The sequence below is a fragment of the Acinonyx jubatus genome, chromosome E4 (assembly GCF_027475565.1).
Source record: "Acinonyx jubatus isolate Ajub_Pintada_27869175 chromosome E4, VMU_Ajub_asm_v1.0, whole genome shotgun sequence".
Taxonomy (NCBI): Eukaryota; Metazoa; Chordata; class Mammalia; order Carnivora; family Felidae; genus Acinonyx; species Acinonyx jubatus.
The window spans coordinates 48,073,662-48,097,874 of NC_069395.1; the positions used below are offsets into that span (position 1 = coordinate 48,073,662).

A 24,213-nucleotide genomic window follows, 5' to 3' on the forward strand; every position below is an offset into this window, starting at 1 on the left:
CCTTTTATTTTGAGAGAGAGAGAGAGAAAAAGCATGCACAAATGGGGGAGGACCGAGAGACAGAATCCCAAGCAGGCTCAGCACTGAGCATGGAGCCCGATATGGGGCTCCATCCCATGACTGAGATCACGACCTGAGCCGACATCAAGGGCCAGATGCTCAACCAACTCAGCCAACCAGGCGTGCCCCTTGAACTCCTGCCAATATATTTTGTGCCAATTTCCACCCCCCATATTAAGTGATCCATAGTATTTACGTATTTTAAAAAATAATGTATGTAATGTTTAAACAGTCAAATTTACAAAAAATGGAAATTATAAATGATTTTTTCAATATTGTCTTCACATGATTTATTGGAACACCAAAATTTCCTGAAATGTATTTATATTGTTCTATCAGCAAAATATTGGTATTACAAGAATGGGAATCACAAAAATTTAGTGAGCCAATGGTTTTACAGATCTGAATTATAACTTATGTATAAACAAGCTTATTAATACTCCTGCTCTCCCCACTTCCAAATTTTCTGATCCTGTCTGCTATTCAAGTCAGAAAGCCTAGAGAACTTTATAAGCATTACCACATACTGATGGGTGGGACTAACACAACTTCAAGGAACTGTTAGATATTTTCTCAATACTGAGATTCAATACCTTCAGGGCAGAATCCACAGGGGGTTGGCTAGTCCAATTTGCTAATTCCAACTTATTGTGTGTGTGTGTGTGCGCGCGCGCGTGTGTCTTTTACTCAACTTTGGATCTAACAACTTATTACCAACCTCCTGGAACGATTTCTTTCCCAAAACATGTTCTTGCTTACAGATGACCTTCCTAATTCATTTGTGAACTAAAATTTTAGAGAAATCGCTGAAGACTTCTGCTCAGGCAAAAAGAAAATCCAACCATGACTGAAGATAATCACTTGAACAACTCAAGCCCACCAACATGACCAGTGTTTTTCCTGTCGTATGTTAAAATGAAAATGCCGGTCAAAAAAGGCTTCAAGAGAACATCAAAATATTAAAGTAGTGCTTTTCTTTGTTTTACCTATGGTTATCTTAAAATGGGTTTGAAGTCCCTCCTACCACCCCCAGAATAATAAAAAAAAAATCTGCTGTAAGATTTCTGGATAAATTAGGCATCTAGTTGTTCTATCAAATCTTAATTAGATAAAATTGTACAAGGGCATTCCATTTATATAGCATTTCATGTAAACATCCAAAACCCTATCAAAGACAAGTCTTAAAGAACTTTCACAGGAGAATATTGTTTTATTAAAACTAGAATGATGTGAAAGTCCACATACAAACAAGAAAAATGGGCTCAATGCTAAACCACCTTGGCCACTGGGCCCATTCTTCTCTACTTTAGACACAAGATAGCTCTGTTCTGGAGCTCCTGTAGAGCAGGGAATAAAAAGCAGAATTATATGATGGCTAAGTATAGGTACTAAAGTCAGTACTACTTGGATCTGAGGCCCAACTCTACCAATTTACTAGCTGTGTTACCTTGAGCAGTTTTTATATTCCGTTTTCTTATCTATAAAATGAGGATATGAACAGTAGCCAGCTCTTCATTTGCTAACTTAACAGAGCTATGACAAGCTATTATGGCAGATAGTTAAGAGATGGGATCACAAGAAAAGATAAAGAAAAACTAAGGTGAAGACAGTCATAGTAAGAATTTAAGCCAAGTGAGGATCTTCTGAGAGATTAGATAGGTCACTTGTGTGGTCCAATGGCTAGCTACTTAGCAGGTCACTTAGGAATAAAGACATGGTTGCCCGACCTTCAATAAGACTGAACTCTAACTTTGGAGATGCTTTACAGAAGGATTCAGTCATTTTTAATAAATGAAACGAAGCTTATCCTAAGAATGATTTAGACTCCATTCTGTACTCAATGGGAGATGCCATCAATGTCTAGGAAACTTGGCATCTCTGAGGTAGACTTTTAAAACTTGAGATTTTGAATAATGCCAATATTAGACATTGCCTTGAAATTCAGTAGGTATCTACAAACAAACCTATCCCCAGGCTCCAAGCTTGGTAGAGTAGAATGACCAAATTTTTAGTCCAGTGCTCACTTGACTCTGTAAGTCATGATATGAGAGTACAAATTCTTCTAGTGTTATATTTCTTAGGACTCCTACGAGTAATAATATAATAAGTCTGTAAACACTTCTGCAATTATGAAGATGTTTACAATTACTTATAAACCTATACTAGTAAGATATGGTTTTTATATACTTAATAGTAAGCTAAAGATTATACCCTCACAGATTTTTAGTCTTTTATTTTAGTGTCTATAAAAAGACAACCAAGTAAGAAAAGAATGCTTCCACTCACAATGCCAAGCCCCCCTCCTCTCCTACTTCTCCCAAAAGCCATCTAAAAATAAGTTCAGTTTTCTGGGCACCTGGGCAGCTCAGCAGGTTAAGCATCCAACTCTTGATTTTAGCTCAGGTCATGATCTCACAGTTTATGAGTTTGAGCCCTACATTGGGCTCTGTGCTGACATTGTGGGGCATGCTTGGGATTCTCTCTCTCCCTCTCCCTCTGCCCCTGTCCTGCTTGTGCACTCTCTCTCTTTCAAAATAAACAAACACTAAAAAAATAAATAAAAATAAACAAAAATAAGCTCAGTTTTCAATTTTATCCGTGGGGTTAATAGTTACTAAATTGTAAGTCTACAGATAATTATAGGAAAGACAGACAAATGAACTCAAAATTTTAATTCCAATACAGATTCCCAAAATATTAATATTATTCCCTAATGCTTTATTTCTTTGAACTGTAAATGAAATATAATGCTTATCTTTTTAGAAAATATTTATTTATTTATTTATTTTTGAAAGCAAGAGAGCTTGAGTTGGGAAAAGGAGGGAGGGGGGGAGGGGAGGGGGAGACAGGGTGAGAGAGAGAAAGAGAGAGAGAGAGGAGGAATCTGAAGCAGGTTCTACATTAAGCATGGAGCTGATGCAGGGCTTGATCCTAGGAACTGTGAGACCTGAGCCAAAATCAAGACTGAGCCACCCAGGTGCCCATAATACGTATCTTTACGTAAGTCCATTTAACCTTCTTTGTCTCAGTTTCTTCACTTGTAAAATGGGAATATAGTATCATTTACCTTATAAAACTGTTAAGAATTAGACAATTTATGTAAAATACACAGTGTCAGGCATACAGGATTAAGTGCTGAATAAATGTTAGTTACTGAGATTTTTATTATTTTTCTGTTAAGGTTTGCTCAAAAAATTGCAATTTTTTTTTTTTTTTTTACTGCAATTATGGAAACATCAGCAACCAGAAATGCCACCAGCAAAGCTGCTGGAACTGGGGGTGGGGGTGGGGGATCTGATTCTGTTTATGATTAAAACGAAGATCTGTAAACTGCTATACATTATTTTCAAGATAGAAGCTCTTAAAGAAAGACTACGAACAGGGGAAAGAAATCAATGCAACCCTATCCCCAGCCTTTTTATATCACAAGTCCTCACGTGATCTAAAGTAAACTTCAGAAAATATACCATGAAAGAATGTTAGAGGAATTTTAAGTATATAAAAAAAGAAAGAGAGCAAAAAGAATATAAATGAGGTAATGGAAAATGCAGATGTAATTTTGGCTAAAGAGAAAGCCAGGGCTGGCTGCCATTTGGTCAGAGCTCATTCCTGGTATTCAAACAAAAATGACCAAACATGCTTTATTGCTGTTTTAGAATATAATATATAATCTAGTGAGAAGAATAAGGTAAAGTACTCCATGGTGTATATTATCTACAAATCAAACCAAAGAAAGGAAAGGGAATAAAAGTCTTAAAATATCAAAAGCCAATGACATTTTTTGACCATTAGACATTTTTAAAAAAATGTTTATTTATTTTTGAAGGAGAGAGAGACAGAGCATGAGCTGGGGAGGGGCAGAGAGAGAGAGGGAGACACAGAATCCAAAGCAGGCTCCAGGCTCTGAGCTGTCAGCACAGAGCCCAACGCGGGGCTCGAACTCACGAGCCATGAGATCACGACCTGAACCAAAGTAGGATGCTTAACCAACTGAGCCACCTGGGTACCCTGACCATTAGACATTTTTGAGACCAGTGTCACAGTCTTTTATACTCTAGAAAAGGGGAAGGGGGAAATACCTTTAATTTCCATACAGCTACATACAGCTTTGGATTTTGTCAAAGTTATCTGAATAAAAATGTGAATGAACACCTAATATCTTCGAAAACATTTATACACAGGTTAGCAGAAGTTTCTAAAACTAAAGTAAAATAAAGAACTGCATCCTATTAAAAGATCAAGATAAGTAAACAATTATTGTAAAACAGAGGATCAGATAAAATCTGGAGACCACTGTAAGTTTAGGCATGCTTTAAACATTTCATCAAGTGTGATGAGGGCACCACTGACGAAGGCTGGCAAAGAAATAAATGTACTTCTTCCACGACACAGGAGAGAGAAGAGATTACTGACAAGGTAATGTTGGATCTGAGCCTTTGGTCTTGAAGAGACGTTAAGTTCCGTAAGGGCAGGGACAAAGTCCATTTTGTGGCCTGCTGTGCAAATACTGGCTGGCCAGCTGAAGCACCAAAGGAAAACTGGGGTAGGTGGGAAATTGACTGATTGTAAAACTGCCTCACAAAGAAATCTATTGTATTTAAAACAAAGTTACTGGAACAATGAGAAGAGCCAGAAAGCAATCATTTAATTAATTCAACCAACAAATAGTAAGTACCTACTTTTGTTCTAGATGCTAAGGATAAAGTTTTGAACCAAGAGATTAGAGCTTACATTCTGCTGAGGGAAAGATGAATTAAAACATTATAAAAACAAAATGGTGCTTTTCAGAATTGAAGATGGAGGGGATGCTATATTACAGAAAGTTTTAAGGACAGCTTTTCTTTTCTTAAAAAAAAAAGGACTATTATGAAAATCTAACAAATCAAAAATTTGTGAATTTGTGTGTGTGTGTGTGGGGGGGGGTTCTCTACAAGAGAGAGGAATCACACCTAGACACATCAAAACAATGTACTTGTGTGCTACAGAAGGGCAGGAGATTTTACAGAAACTTCTTTGCTTCTGCTTGATCAAAAGCAATAAAAAGAACTACAACTATTTATTTTTTATTATGTTTTTCCAGAAAGCATCCTAAGCCTGTTAAGCTACTGCTTTACCCCAAAATACACGAATAAAGTAGAAATGAGGCTAGGATATGCACATGAAATAATATTTATGTTTCACCCAGCTCAATTATTTTAGCACAATGTCCTATTTTTCTCTCTTCAGCAAAGCAAAACTTCCCACGCCAAATTCTTCAATAAGCCCCTTAAGATTTTTCTCCAGTGACAAGAACAAATGAGAGCTGTTAATAATTTTCAGATTTAAAGCAATAATTCTCATATAAAACCATTTTTTCCTTGAGATTTGCCAAACTATTTCTCTCCAGAAATACTGTATCCTTATTCTAAGAATTTTTCACTATATTGTTCAGGCTGACTAATTTTTACCTTGAATGCAAACCAACAGAAGAGACAATTTTGCAAGGGATGATGAGTTGAAAGCCAAGAAAACATTTTCTACTTCTTATAATTTAATCCATATTGTAGATAAATTTGGCAGTATCAAAGTAAGAGTTTTATCAGCATATAAACTGCCACCTCCTTTTTTAAGCTTTTCTAAGAATGGTTGATTTTGGTCATAATTCTTAGAGGCAAAAGCACTGAAGTCTGGATTCTATCTTGTGTTAAGAAAAGTGATTTGGGGGCTCCTGGGTGGCTCAGTCAGGTAAATGTCTGACTCTTGATTTCAGCACAGGTCATGATCTCAAGGTTTGGGAGATTGAATCTCACATCAGGCTGCGTTGACAGAGTGGCACCACCTTGGGATTTTCTCCCTCTACTCTTTCTCTGCCCCTTCCTCCTTCTCTTTCTTCTCTCTCAAAATATACATAGAAAGAAAGAGAGAGAGAAGAGAAGAAAAGAAAAGAAAAGAAAAGAAAAGAAAAGAAAAGAAAAGAAAAGAAAAGAAAAGAAAAAAACAGATGATTTGCCTTCCCCTTTTCTCTATGCTGTATAGATTCTTTTGGTTGATACACTCTTTCCATAAAAACCTTTGCAACATAAGGGATAAAGGGCAGCATTATGCAAATTCTGCATACTGAAAAGGGACAGTTAAATAGAAGCTACCAATATGCATACTGAGTAGCATCTTTCCAACATTTCTAGGGCAAGTTCTTTTTTTTATTTTATTAAATAATTTTTTGTAATTTTTTTTAGTTTTCAGAGAAAGAGAGAGACAGAGAGAGAGAGAGAGCGCGCGCGCGCAAGCAGGGGAGGAGCAGAGAGAGAGGGAGACACAGAATCTGAAGCAGGCTCCAGTCTGAGCTGTCAGCACAGAGCCCGACATAGGGCTCAAACCCACAGCCTGTGAGATCATGACCTGAGCTGAAGCTGATGCTTAACCAACTGAGTCACCCAGGTGCCCCTCTAGGGCTAGTTCTGTCCTATTCAATAGCATCTTGTAAATACTGACATTTGTGACAACTGCACTAGGCCTCGTCTCCTAAGAGTGGGAAAGGCTTCTGAAACCAAGACAACTTAAATAAAAAACACAGTCTTCATTAATTTTAAATTAGAAGAAAATATGAAAAAAGTAAACATTAACAGTATATAAACTGTTGTTGGTCTTGGTTCTTTAATACTTCAGTATTAAAGATCAGGAATGAAACAACAAACCAGCTAAGATGTAAAATAAATCAAGTAGTCACACAGTTGTATAAATTGACGATGCTTCACATTTTCTTAGAAAAAGCATGTGTGTTTTGATAGATGAAATACATTTAACCTCAAGATTTGCTATACAACAAAACTGTCACTGCATTAAAAGGATTATTTTTAAGATGGAAACAAACTAAATTGAGTCATAATAACTTATCTGACAAACATTAACTTTTCCTTTCTCCAGTCTGCCAAATGTTTGTGCCAAATGTTCCATAATTATCTCAGAATCTCAGGTGCTTCTTCCCAAACTAGCGTAGGGATGAACTATTACATGGAGACTACCAACATATAAGGAGGTAAGACAGGTCTGAAGGAAGAAGGATGATGAAGTTACTTTTAAACATGTTGAATCAGAGTTCCCTACAGATAGATATCTTATTCAATCAGTATCTGAGTATCCAAAATGTTACCAGGCACTGAGAATTACTAGACAGCTGGATGTACTGGAGTTGTTGGGCTAGATTTGGGAGCTTTCAGGAGAATTATGGAAAAATCTGACTGACCACTCCAGAGAGTACAGACTAAGTAAAAGCAGTGGACTGAGACTTTTAGAAGAACAGATGTAATAAGAAGGCAGAGAAACAGGAATCAATAAAACAAATGCCAGAAACATACAACATAAACCAAGAGACTGGCGCTACACTGAAGAATTTCAAAAAGCAGAAATAACTACTATCAACCTCACAAAATTAAGATGAGGCTTGAGAAACACCTATCAAACACTCCAACTAGGAAATCATGGTGGCCTTATAGGGAACATTTCTATGAGTGAAGAGGGAGATAACAGCATGCTGAGCAAAAGAAAACAGCAAGTAAAGTAGAAAGAAACAGCGTACTTTTTAATTAGCTTCGGTACAGTGAAGGAAAATTACATAGTAATAGTGAAAAAGAAGAGTCTGGGTCATGAGAACATGTAAAATGAAAGGGAACTGAAAAAAGGAGGAGTCAATCATTGGAGACCAAATTGAATTCACAGAAAAGATAATGGTTCTGAAATTTTCTCTACATCAACTTCTGCATCTCAATATTTGTCTCACTTGCTTTAACCAATAGGAATAACCACTGTGTTTGTTTCAGGTACCAAGGCTGGGAAGAAACAGGTATGCTTTCTAATAGCCAACCTTTCCAGATTCCACTCAACTCCAACTATGCTGCTGGTTTGCTCCCCTTCTATGTGCATGACAGGGCAAAAATGGATGCACATGCATTACAACTTCAAATCCTGTACCAAAGTCTCCACTGTGGAAAAATGTAAAGCAGACTCCTAATCTAGACATCATGACACAAAGATTTATATTCATTTTCTCATTTTCAACAGAAAAGAATCTTAATTTCCTTTTTTTTTAAAGTTTATTTATTTATTTTGAGACAGAGAGAGAGTGAGAGCGAGGGAGGGGCAGAGAGAGGGAGAAAGAGAGAATCCCAAGCAGGCTCTGCACTGTCAGTGCACAGCTCGATGTGGGGCTCAAACTCACGAACCACACAATCATGACCTGAGCAGAAATTAAGTTGGATGCTTAACCGACTGAGCCACCCAGGCGCCCCTTAATTTCCTTTTCTAAAAGATACAAATAGTGGAATTTGAGAAAAACATTTCAATGGGAAACAGCCATAAACATAGAATCAGTAAATTTTGGAATGAGAATTGAACAGGTACAATTGGAAAGACACCAGATCAAGACTTTGGAATGTAAATCTGTCAGGAACTAGATCTTCAGACTGTAAGTCAGGCCTTCCACCTTTCTGGACCTTAATTTTCTTAATTATAAAATAAGTGAATTAGAAGAAATCACAATGGTCCCATCCAGCTGAAAGAATAACATGATTTTGGTCCTAGGTGTGCTACTTCTAGGTAGAGAGAACAAGGCTCAATGACGACAATTCAATGACTTCAAAAGTTAGTAGGGAAGAGCCATTTTGGAAATGAGGGTTGCTGATTCTCAGTCTAATGTTCTTTAAGCTATAAAAAGTTTATGTTCTTAGAAAGTATGAAGATATTGGTGATTTAAAAAAAATCCTCTATTCCTCTTCACTCCCAATGACATTTTCAAGAATGGGCACAGCCAAGGCCATGGTGAAAAGTGGAGCATATGCAGAAAGTCTCTCCAAATATCCAGCTTTGAGCCTCTCTGATGGAGTCATGTGTACTATGGTCCTGTACTGTTGATCAAAGAAACAGGACACAATATTCTGGAATGTAGTGGCCCTTATCCATGCTCTGCTTGGGTATTCTGCCTTCAACACAGTATGTGCAACATTCCCTATTTCCACTGGAATCCTAGGATGTCCTACAAGGTCCTAATAATGAGTTCAGTCTTCTCTGACAAACTAAGGCAGATGCTCTATTTCAACTGAATGAGAAAGTTATCAATTGCCTATGTCCCTACCTTGTCTTCTAGTCATTGGTACTATAAAGACTTCAAAGAGGTCACTAAGATAGTTGAAGAAATAACAGGTTTTTTCCAATTACTTTCAAAAATAGTTACAGTGAAATCCAGTATGAGTAATTACATGAAGATAGTGGAGACAGAGATGAAAAAAGGGATATTCAGAAAGAAACAAAATACTCTATATTTTCTATATTTAAATTTACATTTTAAAATGGGACAGTTTGAGACTTCCTTTCATTCAAACACCTAACAAAGCATTGTTCCTTTTTTGTTGAAAATAATCTTATTATTAAATAGTTCTTGGAATTTATAAACACTGTAAAATACATAGTAAAGAGACAAATTCTTAGTCAAATGATATCTAAAATATACATTTGGTTGTCTCAGCACTTAGCTAAATTTTCACTACTGAACAACTCATTCCATCCAAGAAAACAACACCACCAACATTTAGACTACTTTTCATAATTCGCCCTAAAATATCTGCCAACTATACAAAATAACAGGAACTCATGATATTGAAAATAAATTCAATAAATCTTTTGATCAATTTCTTTAGTTAATGTTACATGTTTTCACAGCATTAAACTTCACTGCAAACTACTGTTTCATTCTTTAAAATCATTACCAAAAGAGCTAAAATGTATTATTTTACCAATGGTTCATCTTTAAGAGAAAAATGAGAGTCTATGAAAAACCTTAAGGGCCAAAGTCTAATTTAATATGAAAACCCATTCCAGGTAATAAGGTAACATATTTCTTTAGTCAACTTTTTTAACTTAACAATCTTGCAGTAATTTCCTAAAAGGATACACATACTTTTAAAATATCTAGAATTTTATCTAAACTACTGATTAAGACAGAACTAGACATAATGAACACATAATGACACTACTCACCTAAATAGGGAATGCAAGGCGTCATCTTTAAGCTACTTATATAGTCTCTTAGTCTTTTGTAATTATCTTCTTTACTCATTACATATTCTAATTTTTCAAAGGTAGTTTTGTCTTTTCGACTTAGTAACTAAAAAAGCAAACAGAAGAGTCTAAGTTATTTCCAAATCCCATTTTATTTTAGCAAAGACATGAAGCTGTATTTACTATAAATTTAAGTTTTAATTTCAATGTTATACATTTTTCAATTATATTTTGGCAGTATATAAATAAAACAAAATCATACATGTTTATTAAAATAAACCCAAATCCATTATTTATAAAATGTAATATCCTTAAAGAGATTACTCAATTTTGTGGTTTAAGTAACAATTTTTTTGATAAATCTAACCATGGCTAGTCCTAACGATAACCATAAAACTGTGATTCACAGTTTTGGATTTTTAACAAGACATTTTTTCTTTGATCGCTTTGATCAGTGCTGTATCACACAGAGGTGAACACTCAACTGAAACTGTTTTTAAGAGGGTTGAGGTGATTTGTAGTGAGTGCCTTTGAAAAAAATTGGGACAATCAAAGGGAATAAAAGCAAGGTCAATCACCCAAAATAATATTAACTCTTGCAATTTCTTGTGTTCTTGATTTTAGCCATCCTGACAGGTATAAAGTGGTATCTCATTGTGGTTTTCATTTACATTTCCCTGATGATTAGTGATCTTGAACATCTTTTCATGTGTCTGGTGGCCAACTGTAGGTCTTCTTTGGGAAAAGGTCTATTTAGGTCCTGTGCCATTAACTGGATTTTTTGGGGTACTGAGTTGTATAAGTTCTTTATATATTTTGGATATTAACTCCTTATCAGACTTATCACTTGCAAATGTATTCTCCCATTCAGTTGGCTGCCTCTTTATTTTGTTGATGGTTACTTTCACTATACAGTAATCTTTTATTTTGGTGTAGTCTGAAAAGGTTTAATTTTGCTTTTGTTTCCATTGCCAGAGGAGACCTATCTAGAAAAATGTTACTATGGTTGATCTCAAAGAAAGTAATGCCTATGTTTTCTTCCAGGAATTTTATGTTTCAGGTCTCACATTTAATCCATTTTGAGTTTATTTTTGTGTATGGGATAAGGAAGTGGCCCAATTTCATTCTTTTGCATGTAGCTGCCCAGCTTTCCCAACACCACTTGCTGAAGAGACTGTCTTTTTTCCATTGTACATTCTTGTCTCCTCTGTCATAGATTAACTGACCATATAAGCATGGGTTTGTTAATTGACTCCATTCTGTTCCACTGATCTATGTGTTTATTTTTGTGCCAGTACCATACTGTTTTGATTGCTACAGCTTTGTTGTATACCTTGAAATCTGAGACTGTAAAACCCCAAGCTTTGTTCTTCTGTTTCAAGACTGCTTTGGCTATTTGAGGTCTTTTATCGTTCCACACAAATTTTAGGATTATTTGTTCTAGTTCTATGAAAAATGATATATTGTGTTGGCAAGGATGTGGACAAAAAGGAACCCTGGTGCACTGTTGGTTGGAATGCAAATTAATGCTGTCACTCTGGAAAACGGTATGGAGTTTCTAAAAAAATTAAAAATTGAATTACCATATGATTTGGAAATTCCGCTACTTGGTATTTAACCAATAAAAATGAAAAAACTAATTTGAAAAGATGTATGTACTCCTATGTTTACTGCAGCCTTATTTACAATAGCTGAGTATGGAAGCAACCGAAGTGTTCATCAATAGATGAATGGATAAAGAAGATGCGGGTGTGTACACACACACACACACACACACACACACACACACACACACACACACACAATGGAGTATTACTCAACCTTAAAAAAAAGATCTTGCCATCTGCAATAACACGGAAGGACCCAGCTAGAGAGTAAGTGATATAAGTCAAATAAGAAAAAGACAAGTATCATGTGATTTCACTCATATGTGGAATTTCAGAAACTAAACTAACGAACAAAGAAAACAAACAAACAAAAATAAACAAACAAAAAAAACCCAAAACAAAACCAGACTCTTAGATACAGAGAACAAATTGGTGGTTGCTATAGGGGAAGTGGGTGGGGCGATGGGTGAAATAAAGGGAATTAAGAGAACACGTATCTTGATGAGCACTGAGATATATATATAGAATTGTTGAATCATTATACTGTACATATTAATATAACACTGTATGTTCATTATACTTGAATAAAAAGGGTATTTAAAAAATATTAATTAAAAACTTCAGAAAATATGGAGTTTTTAAAAGTTTATTTATTTTTTAGAGAGAGAGCATGTCGGAGAAGAGAGAGAAAGAATCCCAAACAGGTTCCACACTCAGTGCAGAGCCCGATGAGGGCTTGAACCCACGAACTGTAAGATCATGACCTGAGCTGAAATCAAGAGTTGGATGCTTAACTGACTGAGCCAGCCAGGCACCCCCAAAAATATGTTTTTAAGTATTTCAAAGACTCTGGAAAAAAGTCTTGTTTTCTTTAAACATATGAAGTTACTATTTCATTATGATATAATAAAATTTCACTTTATGTCATAAAACATTAGTGTTATTTTTTAGCACGCAAAACACATTCCACTTGTAAAATTCTCATCTAACTCTATGAGGTGAACAGAGAAGTCTGAAGATTAATAGAGAGATGAGGAGACAGAGATTCAAAGGAGATTACAGGGTTAGCAAGAAGCACATACTAATACTCTCACAGTCATCCACCCACAAAGGCACAGGTCCCTGTCTTGCAGTGTCTCAGTCTGGTTCTGGAGGTGAAGAGTATTCTGACACCAAATCCACCACTCTTTATATGTAATACTACAAGTGGTACGATTGGGATTCCTGTTGGAATTTATTTTTTCATGGGCTCTAAGATGCAGATTATCTTCAGATAATCTCCATCAGAAAAATGTGTGACTAGTATCCCTCCTTCTTTAAAACAAAAGTTTTAAGGAGTCCTTTGCTTTAATATTTTAGATAGATATTCCACAGTCTAAAACAGCGATTATATAATTTTCCTTGGCCCAGCTTTAACAATCTTGATCAGCATTTTCAAGAGTAGGTGCAAATCTCTGCTTCTACCTGTAAGTCCAACCATCCCTTTCTCTCCCACTTAAATGTGTGGATATGGAAAATACAGTGATATGACATGGCAGGGATAAGAATAAGCCTATTCTTTTTTTTCTTAAATCAATCATTCAAAAACCTCAGTAGAATTTCAGGAGAAACAAATTATGTACTCGGAACATCACTGATTTTGTCACCTCTGAAACACAAACCTGTGGTAAAGAACTACATGGTTTAATATGTATAAGAACAACTTACATTTTGGAATTTTCAAAATAATCAACAACCAGATTAAAAGGATTCAATCTGGGGTGGGATAGTAGAGACTTGTTTCCAAAAGACTATTTAGAAGAAGAATATGGAAAAAAGAATTAATTAGATGTTAAAATAGGTTATTTCCTAGTGATAGCTCAGAAACTTATCCAAAGCCCACGTGCCAGAGCTATAACAAGTCCTGATTTTCTTTTTCTCCTTTTCAAATCTTTTTCTGATGTTTAGTCCTAATATCCCTACAATGTCACTTCACTATACTCCTCCAAAAAAGGGGGAAAACGAAGTACTTCACAAGGTTCCAACTCTTCATGTTTTAGCACCATATTCTTTCTCTGGTTAAGAGGCCACCGGGGCAAAGCTCTTCACACTTTCACTGGTGCCCGAAGGTGGGAACTCCCAATGTTCCTGGCCAAATCTCTATACCATAACAATGTTACCATAACAATGGACTTTGGGAAAATTTGAATCAACCCTTGTACATCTCAGTCACCATAAGAAAAGTAAAATTCCCAGATCACCCCTCATCACCTTGATTTGTATCTCCATATAATCTGTACAAATGCTTTCATTTGTATAAATAAGTTATTTGTTTTGAACCTTAAATGCAGATTAATTATAATCTTTTGTTCATGACACTCAAATTATCATTAGTCCCTGATGTTACTTTCTTGTTAAATCGATTTTTTCTTAAATTTTTAAGTGAATGCACATGTATTAATCTTCATACTTACAAACCATATACTAACAATACACATCTACCTATGTGCTTCTTTCATATCCAATTCCTTTGACTATCTTTATTTTTTTTTTAATTTAATGTTTATTTATTTTGAGACAGAGAGAAAGAGAAAACAAGCAGGGGAGAGGCAGAGAGAGGGGGAGACACAGAATCTGAAGCAGACTCCAGGTGCTGAGCTGTCAGCACAGAGCCAGACGCGGGGCTAGAACTCATGAGCCTGTGAGATCATGCATGACCTGAGCCTAAGTCAGATGCTCAACCGACTGAGCCACTCAGGCGCCCCTCCTTTGACTATCTTTAAATAACCAATAATCACTATACTAAATTTTGTGTTTATCATTCTCTTTTATTTGATTTTTTTTTTAAATTTTGACTGAAATTTTATTTGATTTTTGACTAAAGAATAGCATACTCTTTTTAATCTTTGGCTTTATCCAATCAATGTTCTGATGATGAAATTTCATCCATAATGTTGCGTGTGGCTGTAGTTCATTTTCACTGTTTCTATGCATATGTCTTCTTCTATGAAGTACCATCATAATGCATACTTTTCCATTTTTCTTACTTTTTCCTTTTGCTTTGTAAGAATTCTTTATATACTCTGCATATAAATTCTTGACCAGTTGCAACTGCTACATATTCTTTTCAATTTTCTTTGAAATATCTTTTGGGGCACTTGTGGTTCAGTCAGCTAAGCGTCAGACTCTTGATTTCGGCCCAGGACAAGATCTTACAGTTCATGAGTTCGAGTCCCACATCAGGCTTTGCGCTAACAGCACGCAGAGCCTGTGTCAGGAATTTTCTCTCTCCTCTCTCCCCGCCTCTCCCCTAGACTCATGCTCTCTTCCTCTCTCAAAATAAATAAATAAACTTAAAAAAATTTTTTAAATATCTTTTAGTGAACAGAAATTCTTACTTTAACGTACCAAAATTTTTTCATCTTTTCTTTCTCTGCTTGAGGTTTTTGTATCTTATCTAAAATATACTTACAGATTCCAAGTTGGAATCTATTCATGCTAAGCCAGAGAGATATTAAGCAAGTTTTCCTCTTCTAAAAGCTTCAACGTTTTTCATTTTGCATATAACTCTTTAATTCATCTGACAGTGACTTTTGAGGCCTAATTTCATTTTTTCCCCAAACTGGTAACTAATTTCCCAGCTCCAGTTAAGAACAGCCCCTCTTTTCTTCATTGATTTACAATGCCACCACTGTCATATATCAGAGTTCTATAAAAGCAATGATCTTTTTGGGGGTTCCTTATTCTGTTCCACTGGTCGATATGTCTACATCTGCACTAATTGCACATTACCTAAATAATATAATCCATCTCGGTATCTGTTAGGACAAATGTCCAAGCCTCCAACCCCATTTTCTTCTTCAGAAATAACTTGGCTATACTGACCTTTTATGTTTCCATATTATTTTATAAGCAATCTTATCCAGACTCCCAGTTTGGGACTGATTCAAGTTGCATATAATCTCTATGTGCATTTGGGAAAAAACGCCATCTTTACGCTTTCCTATCCATGACTATCAGATACTGTTCCATCTAACCTAGTTCTTTTTCAATGACTCCCTATAAAGTTTTATAGTTTTCTGCACATGTCTTTCATATATTATTCTATTTATTGTTTGCTACTGTATTTCTTTGATATTGTAAACAGTGGTGTCCTTTTAAGTGACACTTTCAAATTGTTTAGAATACAACTAATTTTATATATTGTTCGTATATTCAGTCACCTTAATAAGCCCTGTATCTTAAAATTGTGGCAGACAGAATACACATAACATTCACCATTTTAACCATCTTCATGAGTACACTTTAGTGGCATTAAGTACATTCGCATTACCAACCATCACCACCAACCGTGCATGGCCAGAACTCTTTCCATCTTTCCAAACTGAAACTCCACATACATTAAACACTAACTCCCATTTCCCATTCCTCCCTCCTTCGGCCCCTGGCAACCATCTTCTAGTTTCTGTCTCTATGAATCTGACTTCTCTTGGTACCTTAGAATCATATAGTATTTGTCTCTTTGTCTGGCTTATTTCACTTAGTATAATGTCTTCAAGATTCATCCATGGTGTAATGTGTCAGAATTTAATTCCTTTTTAATGCTAAATAATACTCCATTGTATGTCTATACATTTTGTATATCCATTCATCTGGTGATGGATGTATGGACTGTTTACACCTTTTGGCTATTGTGAATCACGCTGCTATGAACACTGGTATAAAAATGCCTGAGTCTCTGCTTTCAGTGCTTTTGGATATATACCCAGAAGTGGAACTGCTGGATCAAACAGTAATTCTGCTTAATTTTTTGAAAATAAACCCTATTATTTTTAATCATTTTTTTCTAATTGTGTTGGCTAAGATGTCAATGTTGAATAAAAACAATAAAAATGGGCATCCTTTTCCTTGATGTTATAGAAAATGTTCCTAATATTCTCTCCATTTAGGCTACTATAAGTCTGGGGAGACATTCCTTTTATCAGTTTAAAAAAAAAACAAAAAGGGGCACCTGGTGGCTCAGTTGGTTGAGCATCCGACTTTGGCTCAGGTCATGATCTCATAGTTTGTGAGTTCGATCCCTACATCGGGCTTGCTGCTGTCAGCGCAGAGCCTGCTTCAGATCCTCTGTTTCCTCTCTCTCTGCCCCTCCCCTGCTCACACTCTCTCTCTCAAAAATGAATAACCATGAAAAAAATTAAACAACAAAAACAAACAAAAATAAATAAAACCCCCCAAATACTCTCAATTCCTTATTTGTTATTAAAAATCATTAGCCCAAACTAGCATGAAACACATGCAATCTTTATTATCTTCTGACTTGGCCCAATACTCTACCCCTCCTAGTCCCCTCCAACTGTACTCTCTGGGTCTCATGGTCCATCCTCTGCAAAAGCCCCATCCTTAAACTTTCCTTTAAGCATTCTCTTGCTTTTCTTGTAACATGAGCCTGGATTCAAGTTGGGTGCAATCCTGGCTCCTTGCTCTTCAGAACTTTTTCCTTCCTAACATCCTCCAGCTTCTACTAGGTTCAAGCACTAGATCAGTGCTGTCTGAATTTTGTGTGATGAAAATGATCTGTGTCTGTGCTGCCCAACACAATGGTCACTAGCCACACGGGACTACTGGCTAGTGTGAATGAGGAACTAAATTTTATTTTATTTTTTAGTGTTTATTTATTTTGAGAGAGAGGGAAACAGAGCACGAGTGGGGAAAGGGCAGTGACAGAGAGGGAGACAGAGAATCCCAAGCAGGCTTTGTGCTGTCAGCGCAGATCAAGAGTTGGATGCTTAACTGACTGAGCCACCCAGGTGCCCTGACGAACTAAAATTTAGTTTTTCTTTTTAGTTTTTTAAAGTTTTATTTATTTATTTTTGAGAGAGAGACAGAGAGAAGCGAGTGGGGAAGGGGCAGAGAGAGAGGGAGAGAGAGAATCCCAAGCAGGCTCTGCGCTGTCAGCACAGAGCCCCACGTGGGGCTCGAACCCAGAAACCGTGAGATCATGAACTGAGCAGAAACAAAGAGTCAGATGCTTAACGGACTGAGCCACCCAGGTGCCCCAGTTTTAATGATTCAAATTTAATACCCACATGTGGCTAGTGGCTACTATAGTGACCAAGAGAGCACTTAGATTATAACGCTTATGTTACTGTCATTAATAGAGCTGCTAGTCATTTTCCCCATTATACCTTAAAGATATTAGTAGCTGGAGAAAAAAAGTCTGCAAACCAACATTACTTTCATATCTTGGTGGCTGCAATCTTCACATATAGGAGACTCTCAATACCCTGGTTTCTCAGTTCCTTGACTTCTCCTACACCCAACGATCTTAACTTCTACCACTCTCAGCCTCTATTCCCTTGATCATCCTGAATCCAATAAGTACTGCCTGCACCAGAACTTCCAATCCAGTTACCAATACTACTTTTTCACTTTTCCTTATCTCTTTTACTTGGGTTAAATTCCTCACCTATCACTGAAACAACTTGTACATTTAATCTCCTGTGCTATCCTTGACCTCACTATGGTACAAACAAGCCTAAAATAATTCCAACTCTGGTTACACACAACTCTCATCACTACTCCAGGCTTATACTGAGCACCTGCACCTGGATGGAGAATGCATGACTTTGCTGACTGGTTTCACTTTAAATACATGATCAAAAGTCTCAATCGTAAGGCCTACCATACCGAGCCTACTATATTTCCCTAGTTAATTCATTCTGACACTCTTCTGCATGACTTTCATTCATTCGTTCTTTTTTCAAACCTCCAACACCTCTCCTCCAACATTCTCAACTAAGGACTCTGCTTTTTATGTCTTAAATAAATCATCAGAAGAATTTCTACAGAATCTCACCACCAAATTCTACCAACTTACCTGCATCGGTAACCAAATGCATTTTCCTTTTCTGCTGTTAAAATGGATAAACTGTTGGGGCACCTGGGTGGCTCAGTTGGTTAAGTGTCGGACTTCGGCTCAGGTCATGATCTCATGATTTGTGAGTTCAAGCCCCACATAGGGCTCTGTGCTCTCAGCACAGCAAATCCCTGCATGGGATTCTCTCTCCCCACCTCTCTGCCCCTTCTCTCCTGCTCTCTCTCAAAATAAATAAACTTATAAAAATATTTTAAAAAAATGGATAAACTCTTTCTGCTCCAATACAGTACTGGATCTAATTCCCTCCTGCCTGATCAAGGGTATTGGTGCAGAACTCCTTGCTCTCCTACCATTTCTCTCATTCTATTAGATCACTGCACTAGCATATAAACATAATGCCAGATTTCTCTGCAGTACCTCAGCCCAGCCATTTACAGCATAATTCCTCAAATGCATTCTCTACACTTGATGTCCTATTTTTTCTCCATCATTCTCTCTTTTCATTCCACCACTGTACTGAAACCACTCTTGCCTAGATTGCCAATCCTCTCCAACTGCCAGATACGATGGCCATCTCAAAGTGCTTACCTAATTCAACTTATCAGCAGCATTTGACATGGGGTGATTATTCTTTCTTGAAACACTTTCATTACTTGACTGTAGGAAACTCCTCCCATGATATTTCCTTCGCTGATCCCTCCTCATTTTTCCAATTTCTAAATCTTAGAGGGTTCCAGGGCTTTTCATCTGTACTTTTGACTCAGATGATCTTATCCAACCTCATGCTTTATATACTATCTTTATACTGATGATCAAAAATATACATATCTCTAGCCCCAACTCCTACTGTACACTTATATACCTAACTCTGACCTTACAGTTCCACGTGGATATTTATCACCCAACTCAAACTGTCTTTGTGTAAAATAGAACCCCCCCTGCCCCGCTGCCAACACAGTGGCCCCAGAATATCAGTAAATAGTATCTCCATTACCTGACTTGATGCCACCTCTCTGGACTAGTCTCCTACCATCAATTACTCCTTATTCCATTCTGTCAACACCGAGCACCCCATTCTTTGAACATTATCGGGGCCTTTGTACTGGCTATCACCTTTGCTTGAAATTCTTTTCTCCCAGATTTCCACACAAATGGTTCTCTCAATTCCTCTTTACCAGAGAGACTTTACCAGAGACTCTCTTACCATTCATATACATTCAAAGTTAACTTTTGAACGATACGGGTTTGAACTGCACAGGTCCACTTATATGGGAATTTTTTATAGTACAATACTATAAATGCATATTCTCTTCCTTGTGATTTTAATAACGCTTTCTTTTCTCTATCTTACTTTACTGTAAGAATACAGTATATGATATGTATAGCATACAAAATATGTGTTAATTGACTCCACGTTATTGCTAAGACAGTCAAGTCAACAGTCAGCTACTAGTAGTTAAGTCTGTCAGGGAGGGGGCGGTGTCAAAAGTTGTATGTGGATTTTTGACTGTGCAGGGCGGCTGGCATCCCTAATCCCTGTATTGTTCAAGGGTCGATTGTATATATAAAATACTTCCCTGCTTTCTCTCTATCCCATTTAATCTGCTTTATTTTTCTTCAGAGCATTCATCACTCTTTACGATATAACATTTATTTATTTATTTATTTACAGTTTATCTCTTCCCAGCAGACTGTTGGCTATATAAAAATGGGACTATGTCTGCATCATTTACTGCTCTATGTCAAGCAATTAGTGCCTGGCACACTATTGACTATTTTAAAGTTTAATATAAACACCAAAGATTTTATTCAGATTAATAACCAAAACTGCTAAATAAAAAAAATTATTTTCCATGTAAATACATGAGGGAGATAACAAAAATATCTTAAAGAAAAATAAAAATTAACTTGAGGGAGATGTATCTCATTTATAAACCACAATATAAATCAGAGTATAATTCTTTCCCCAAAAACTTCAAAGATGGAATTCATTATTGTATATTTATAATCATTTCCATTCCCCAGTGAAATTCAGATTTTAAGAAGAGAGAATAAGGCCATATTATTAAAAAGAATTTTTAAAGTAAGAAAGCCCTTCACTCAGGTGTTTCTAAATGCAAATAAAATATAAACAGGATCATAAGCTCTCCCATTTTAATGTCTTTCCAATAAAGCACCCTGGTTTTCATGAGAAACATCTGTCTCTTCAGATACTATGGAAAGTAAAAGCAATACTATGCTAATTAAAAATGGTTATATTTTAGTTAGAAAAAAACATTTTTTAAATTTTTTTCATGATATTTAATATGCTACATAACAAATATTCTATTGTGCTCTCTTTGTGTTTTTTTTTTTTTTAAAGTTTTAAAAGTTAGTCATGTCTTTATCACAGGGCCCAAAGAATACAATAATCTTTTATACAAAATGTAACAAAGATTTAATTGGATCTAAAATTTTACTTATATAACATCTAAATGAAAAATACCGAGAAAGCTTGAGACCAGTATCACATCACTCAAATATTAAGGTACATAAATTTGCAGAAGTCAAAATTAACACCCTGACCTTGTCAAAGTGATAAAACCAAATATAATAAACATATATCAGAATGTGCAGCAACACTGAATAATTCCATGTTAGGTATCAGGTTTTTGCATTATTCCTCAGGAAAAAATCTAAGAGTTTATTAACTAAAAAATGGTAATTTAATGTTTGTAATGTTGTAATGTTCCATTTAACTAAAAAATGGAAATATTAATATTTAATATTCACTGAAAGTTGCCATTTAGATCTTCCTCGAACTTTCCGAAAGCTTAATCTTTATAAGATTAAATACAAAAAAACATTACGTGCAAAAAGAAAAAAACACTTTCCCATCAATAAACATGAAATGCTAGGTTATCAAAGATGCTCACACAAATTCTACAAAAATGATTTCCTAAATGGCAGAAAGTAAGAACCGAGCTATAATTTACCCCAAAATTACCTGGCAAGTCTAGTGAAACACTTAGAGAGGAAAATGTAGGTTTCAAGAAAAAAAAAAAAACCAGTACAAAATAGTTTAAAGATCCAAATCTATTATCATAACATTAACCTTACTGAGAACTATAAAAGAAGTAAATAGATCTTTACTTCCAACAAAAAGTCCAACCCTTTCATTAACTAGGAAGTTTACTTACCGCCCATGTTTTAGTCAACCTGAAGATTGGGGCACTCTGTAAGCCAGAAACCACCGCCATAAGTGCATGAAGGTTATTCAGCTCATACAGTTTCTGAAGATTTAAGAAAAAGGGAGAGGAGAGATGAAAAATAAAAAGAATAAACACAACAAAACTTTAGATTAACAACGAGTAAAATCTAGGCAATTGGTAGTGTTCCAGTACTTATCACCCTTATTGAGATTTGTCTTTAGAGTACCCACCATGTTTACAGTAAACTGATTTTGGCCCACAAGAGAATTTCCGTGTTCTAACCTGGCATTGTCCCCAAGTGTTGGGAACACATCTACCTCTAGCTCAGTAATATATTAAGAAAACCAAAGTTATAGCTCAGCATCAAGTTTACCCAGTATGATCATGCACCCTAGTTTCCAGTAAGGAGTCTCCTTTACACTGAAATGCTAAGCCTCTGCCTTATGATCCCAGTTTTATGAAAGGATCTACACCCAGGATCCTGATATGGTTTCCTACTCAGTATCCTCATAATTCCAGGACGAGGGTTCAAACCTGCCTTCCACAGCCTTCCTCAATTTTCTGCTTCCTCCTGGCTGAATCCTCAGATTCTTTGTTCTTCATTCATGTTGGGACACCAACCTGCTTCCCAATACTAGGCCTTGCTTTACAGTCTCCTTGTAGAACTCCTACCTAACATTAGGTTCCATCAGTTTGCTAAACAGATCTATTTGACATTTATTGCTAACTTCCCAGATTTCCTCATACTACCATGTGCTTACATCCTAATGGTCCTATCTAAAAATCATTTAGAATGGTCCTCACCCACTACCAAAAGACTCCAGAGCAAAAAATGCCTGTTTTTAACTGAAAAACTCCAACCAATATACCACCTTAACTCAGGTCTCAAAGAATTGCCATAAAGTTTCAAGAAATATGAACTCAATAAAACTCAATCTTTTTTTTTTAACTTTTTTTTTTAACGTTTATTTATTTTTGAGAGAGAGACAGAGTGTGTGTGAGCCAGGGAGGGGCAGAGAGAGAGGGAGACACAGAATCCAAAGCAGGCTCCAGGCTCTGAGCTGTCAGTACAGAGCCCGACGCGGGGCTTGAACTCACGAGCTGTGAGATCATGACCTGAGCCCAAGTTGGACGCTTAACCGACTGAGCCACCCAGGCGCCCCAATAAAACTCAATCTTAAAAACATGGAAAATGAAAACACATAAGGAAACAGGAATTCACAAATGAGAACGACGTTAGATACTGGCCTCAAAATGAAGATTAAACATGAAGACATTATCCAGAATGCAACATGAAAGAAAAAGTGTTTTAAAAAAATGTCAAACAAAGGTTAAGAGACATAAGACGTTTAAAAAAAAAAAAAGGCCAACATTTATCTAGAGGGAGATGTAGAAGAAGATGATAAAAAGCAATGGTAGAAATAATTATCTGAGAGATAATGGGAGATTATTATTTTCCCAGAGGACTAAAAAGACACTAATTCCTGGTGCCTAAAGAAACACAAAAAAACTGTAAGTCTGGAATAGCATTTTTAAAAAATGTTTATTTTTGAGAGAGACAGAGGACAAATGAGGGAGGGGCAGAGAGAGAGAGAGAGGGAGAGAGGGAGGGAGGGAGAGAGGGAGTGAGGGAGAGAGACAGAATCCACAAGCAGGCTCCAGGCTCTGAGCCGTCAGCACAGAGTTCAATGCAGGGCTCGATCTCATGAACTGTGAGATGGTGACCTGAGCTGAAGTCGGACACATAACCGACTGAAGCCACCCAGGCGCCCCTGGAATAGCATTTTGTAAGAACAAGATGACATAAAGATACTTCTAGGCAAAATAAAATAAAGATTAACGAAGGATTTTTTTTAATGGTGTCAGACACTGAATATCACTAATCATCAGGGAAATGCAAATCAAAACCACAGTGAGATATCCTTTCATACTGGTCAGACTGGCTACTATCAAAATGACAAAAAATAACAACTGCTGGCAAGGATATGGGAAAAAGGGAACCCTCGCACACTGCTGGTGGGACTGTAAACTGACGTGGTCACTATGGAAAGCACTGGGAGGTTCTTCAAAAATTTAAAAACAGGGGCGCCTGGGTGGCTCAGTCGGTTAAGCGTCTGACTTCGGCTCAGGTCACGATCTCACGATCCGGGAGTTCGAGCCCCGCGTCGGGCTCTGGGCTGATGGCTCAGAGCCTGGAGCCTGCTTCCGATTCTGTGTCTCCCTCTCTCTGCCCCTCCCCCGTTCATGCTCTGTCTCTCTCTGTCCCAAAAATAAATAAACGTTTAAAAAAAAAAAAATTTAAAAACAGAACTACTGTATGATTCAGCAATTCTACTGGTGGATATTTATCTAAAGAAAAGGAAAACAAAATTCACAGTATGTTCACTGTAGTATTATTTACAATAACCAAGATATAGTAACAACCTAAGTGTCCACTGACTGATGAATAAAGATGTGGTATATATGA

General features: G+C 36.5%; 1 protein-coding gene and 2 long non-coding RNA genes across 10 annotated transcripts in view; 2 read left to right on the forward strand and 1 right to left on the reverse strand.

The window, feature by feature from the left end:
* The window catches only part of RALGPS2 (Ral GEF with PH domain and SH3 binding motif 2), a 164,794-nt gene that overhangs the window by 72,600 nt on the left and 67,981 nt on the right, over nucleotides 1-24,213 (reverse strand). For all 8 annotated transcript variants that reach the window (XM_027074314.2, XM_027074312.2, XM_053209458.1 and 5 more), the window contains 2 exons: nucleotides 21,735-21,827; nucleotides 10,069-10,195 (listed from right to left, as the gene is read on the reverse strand). In XM_027074314.2, coding sequence (XP_026930115.1) covers nucleotides 10,069-10,195; nucleotides 21,735-21,827 — 220 coding nt within the window. The remainder of the gene's footprint in view (nucleotides 1-10,068; nucleotides 10,196-21,734; nucleotides 21,828-24,213) is intronic.
* Nucleotides 263-11,854, forward strand: LOC128313068 (uncharacterized). Its single transcript, XR_008293231.1, has 3 exons — nucleotides 263-4,727; nucleotides 7,857-7,879; nucleotides 11,766-11,854. It is a non-coding gene; the product is annotated as an uncharacterized LOC128313068 (long non-coding RNA).
* On the forward strand, nucleotides 11,871-12,628 carry LOC128313067 (uncharacterized). Its single transcript, XR_008293230.1, has 2 exons — nucleotides 11,871-11,963; nucleotides 12,358-12,628. It is a non-coding gene; the product is annotated as an uncharacterized LOC128313067 (long non-coding RNA).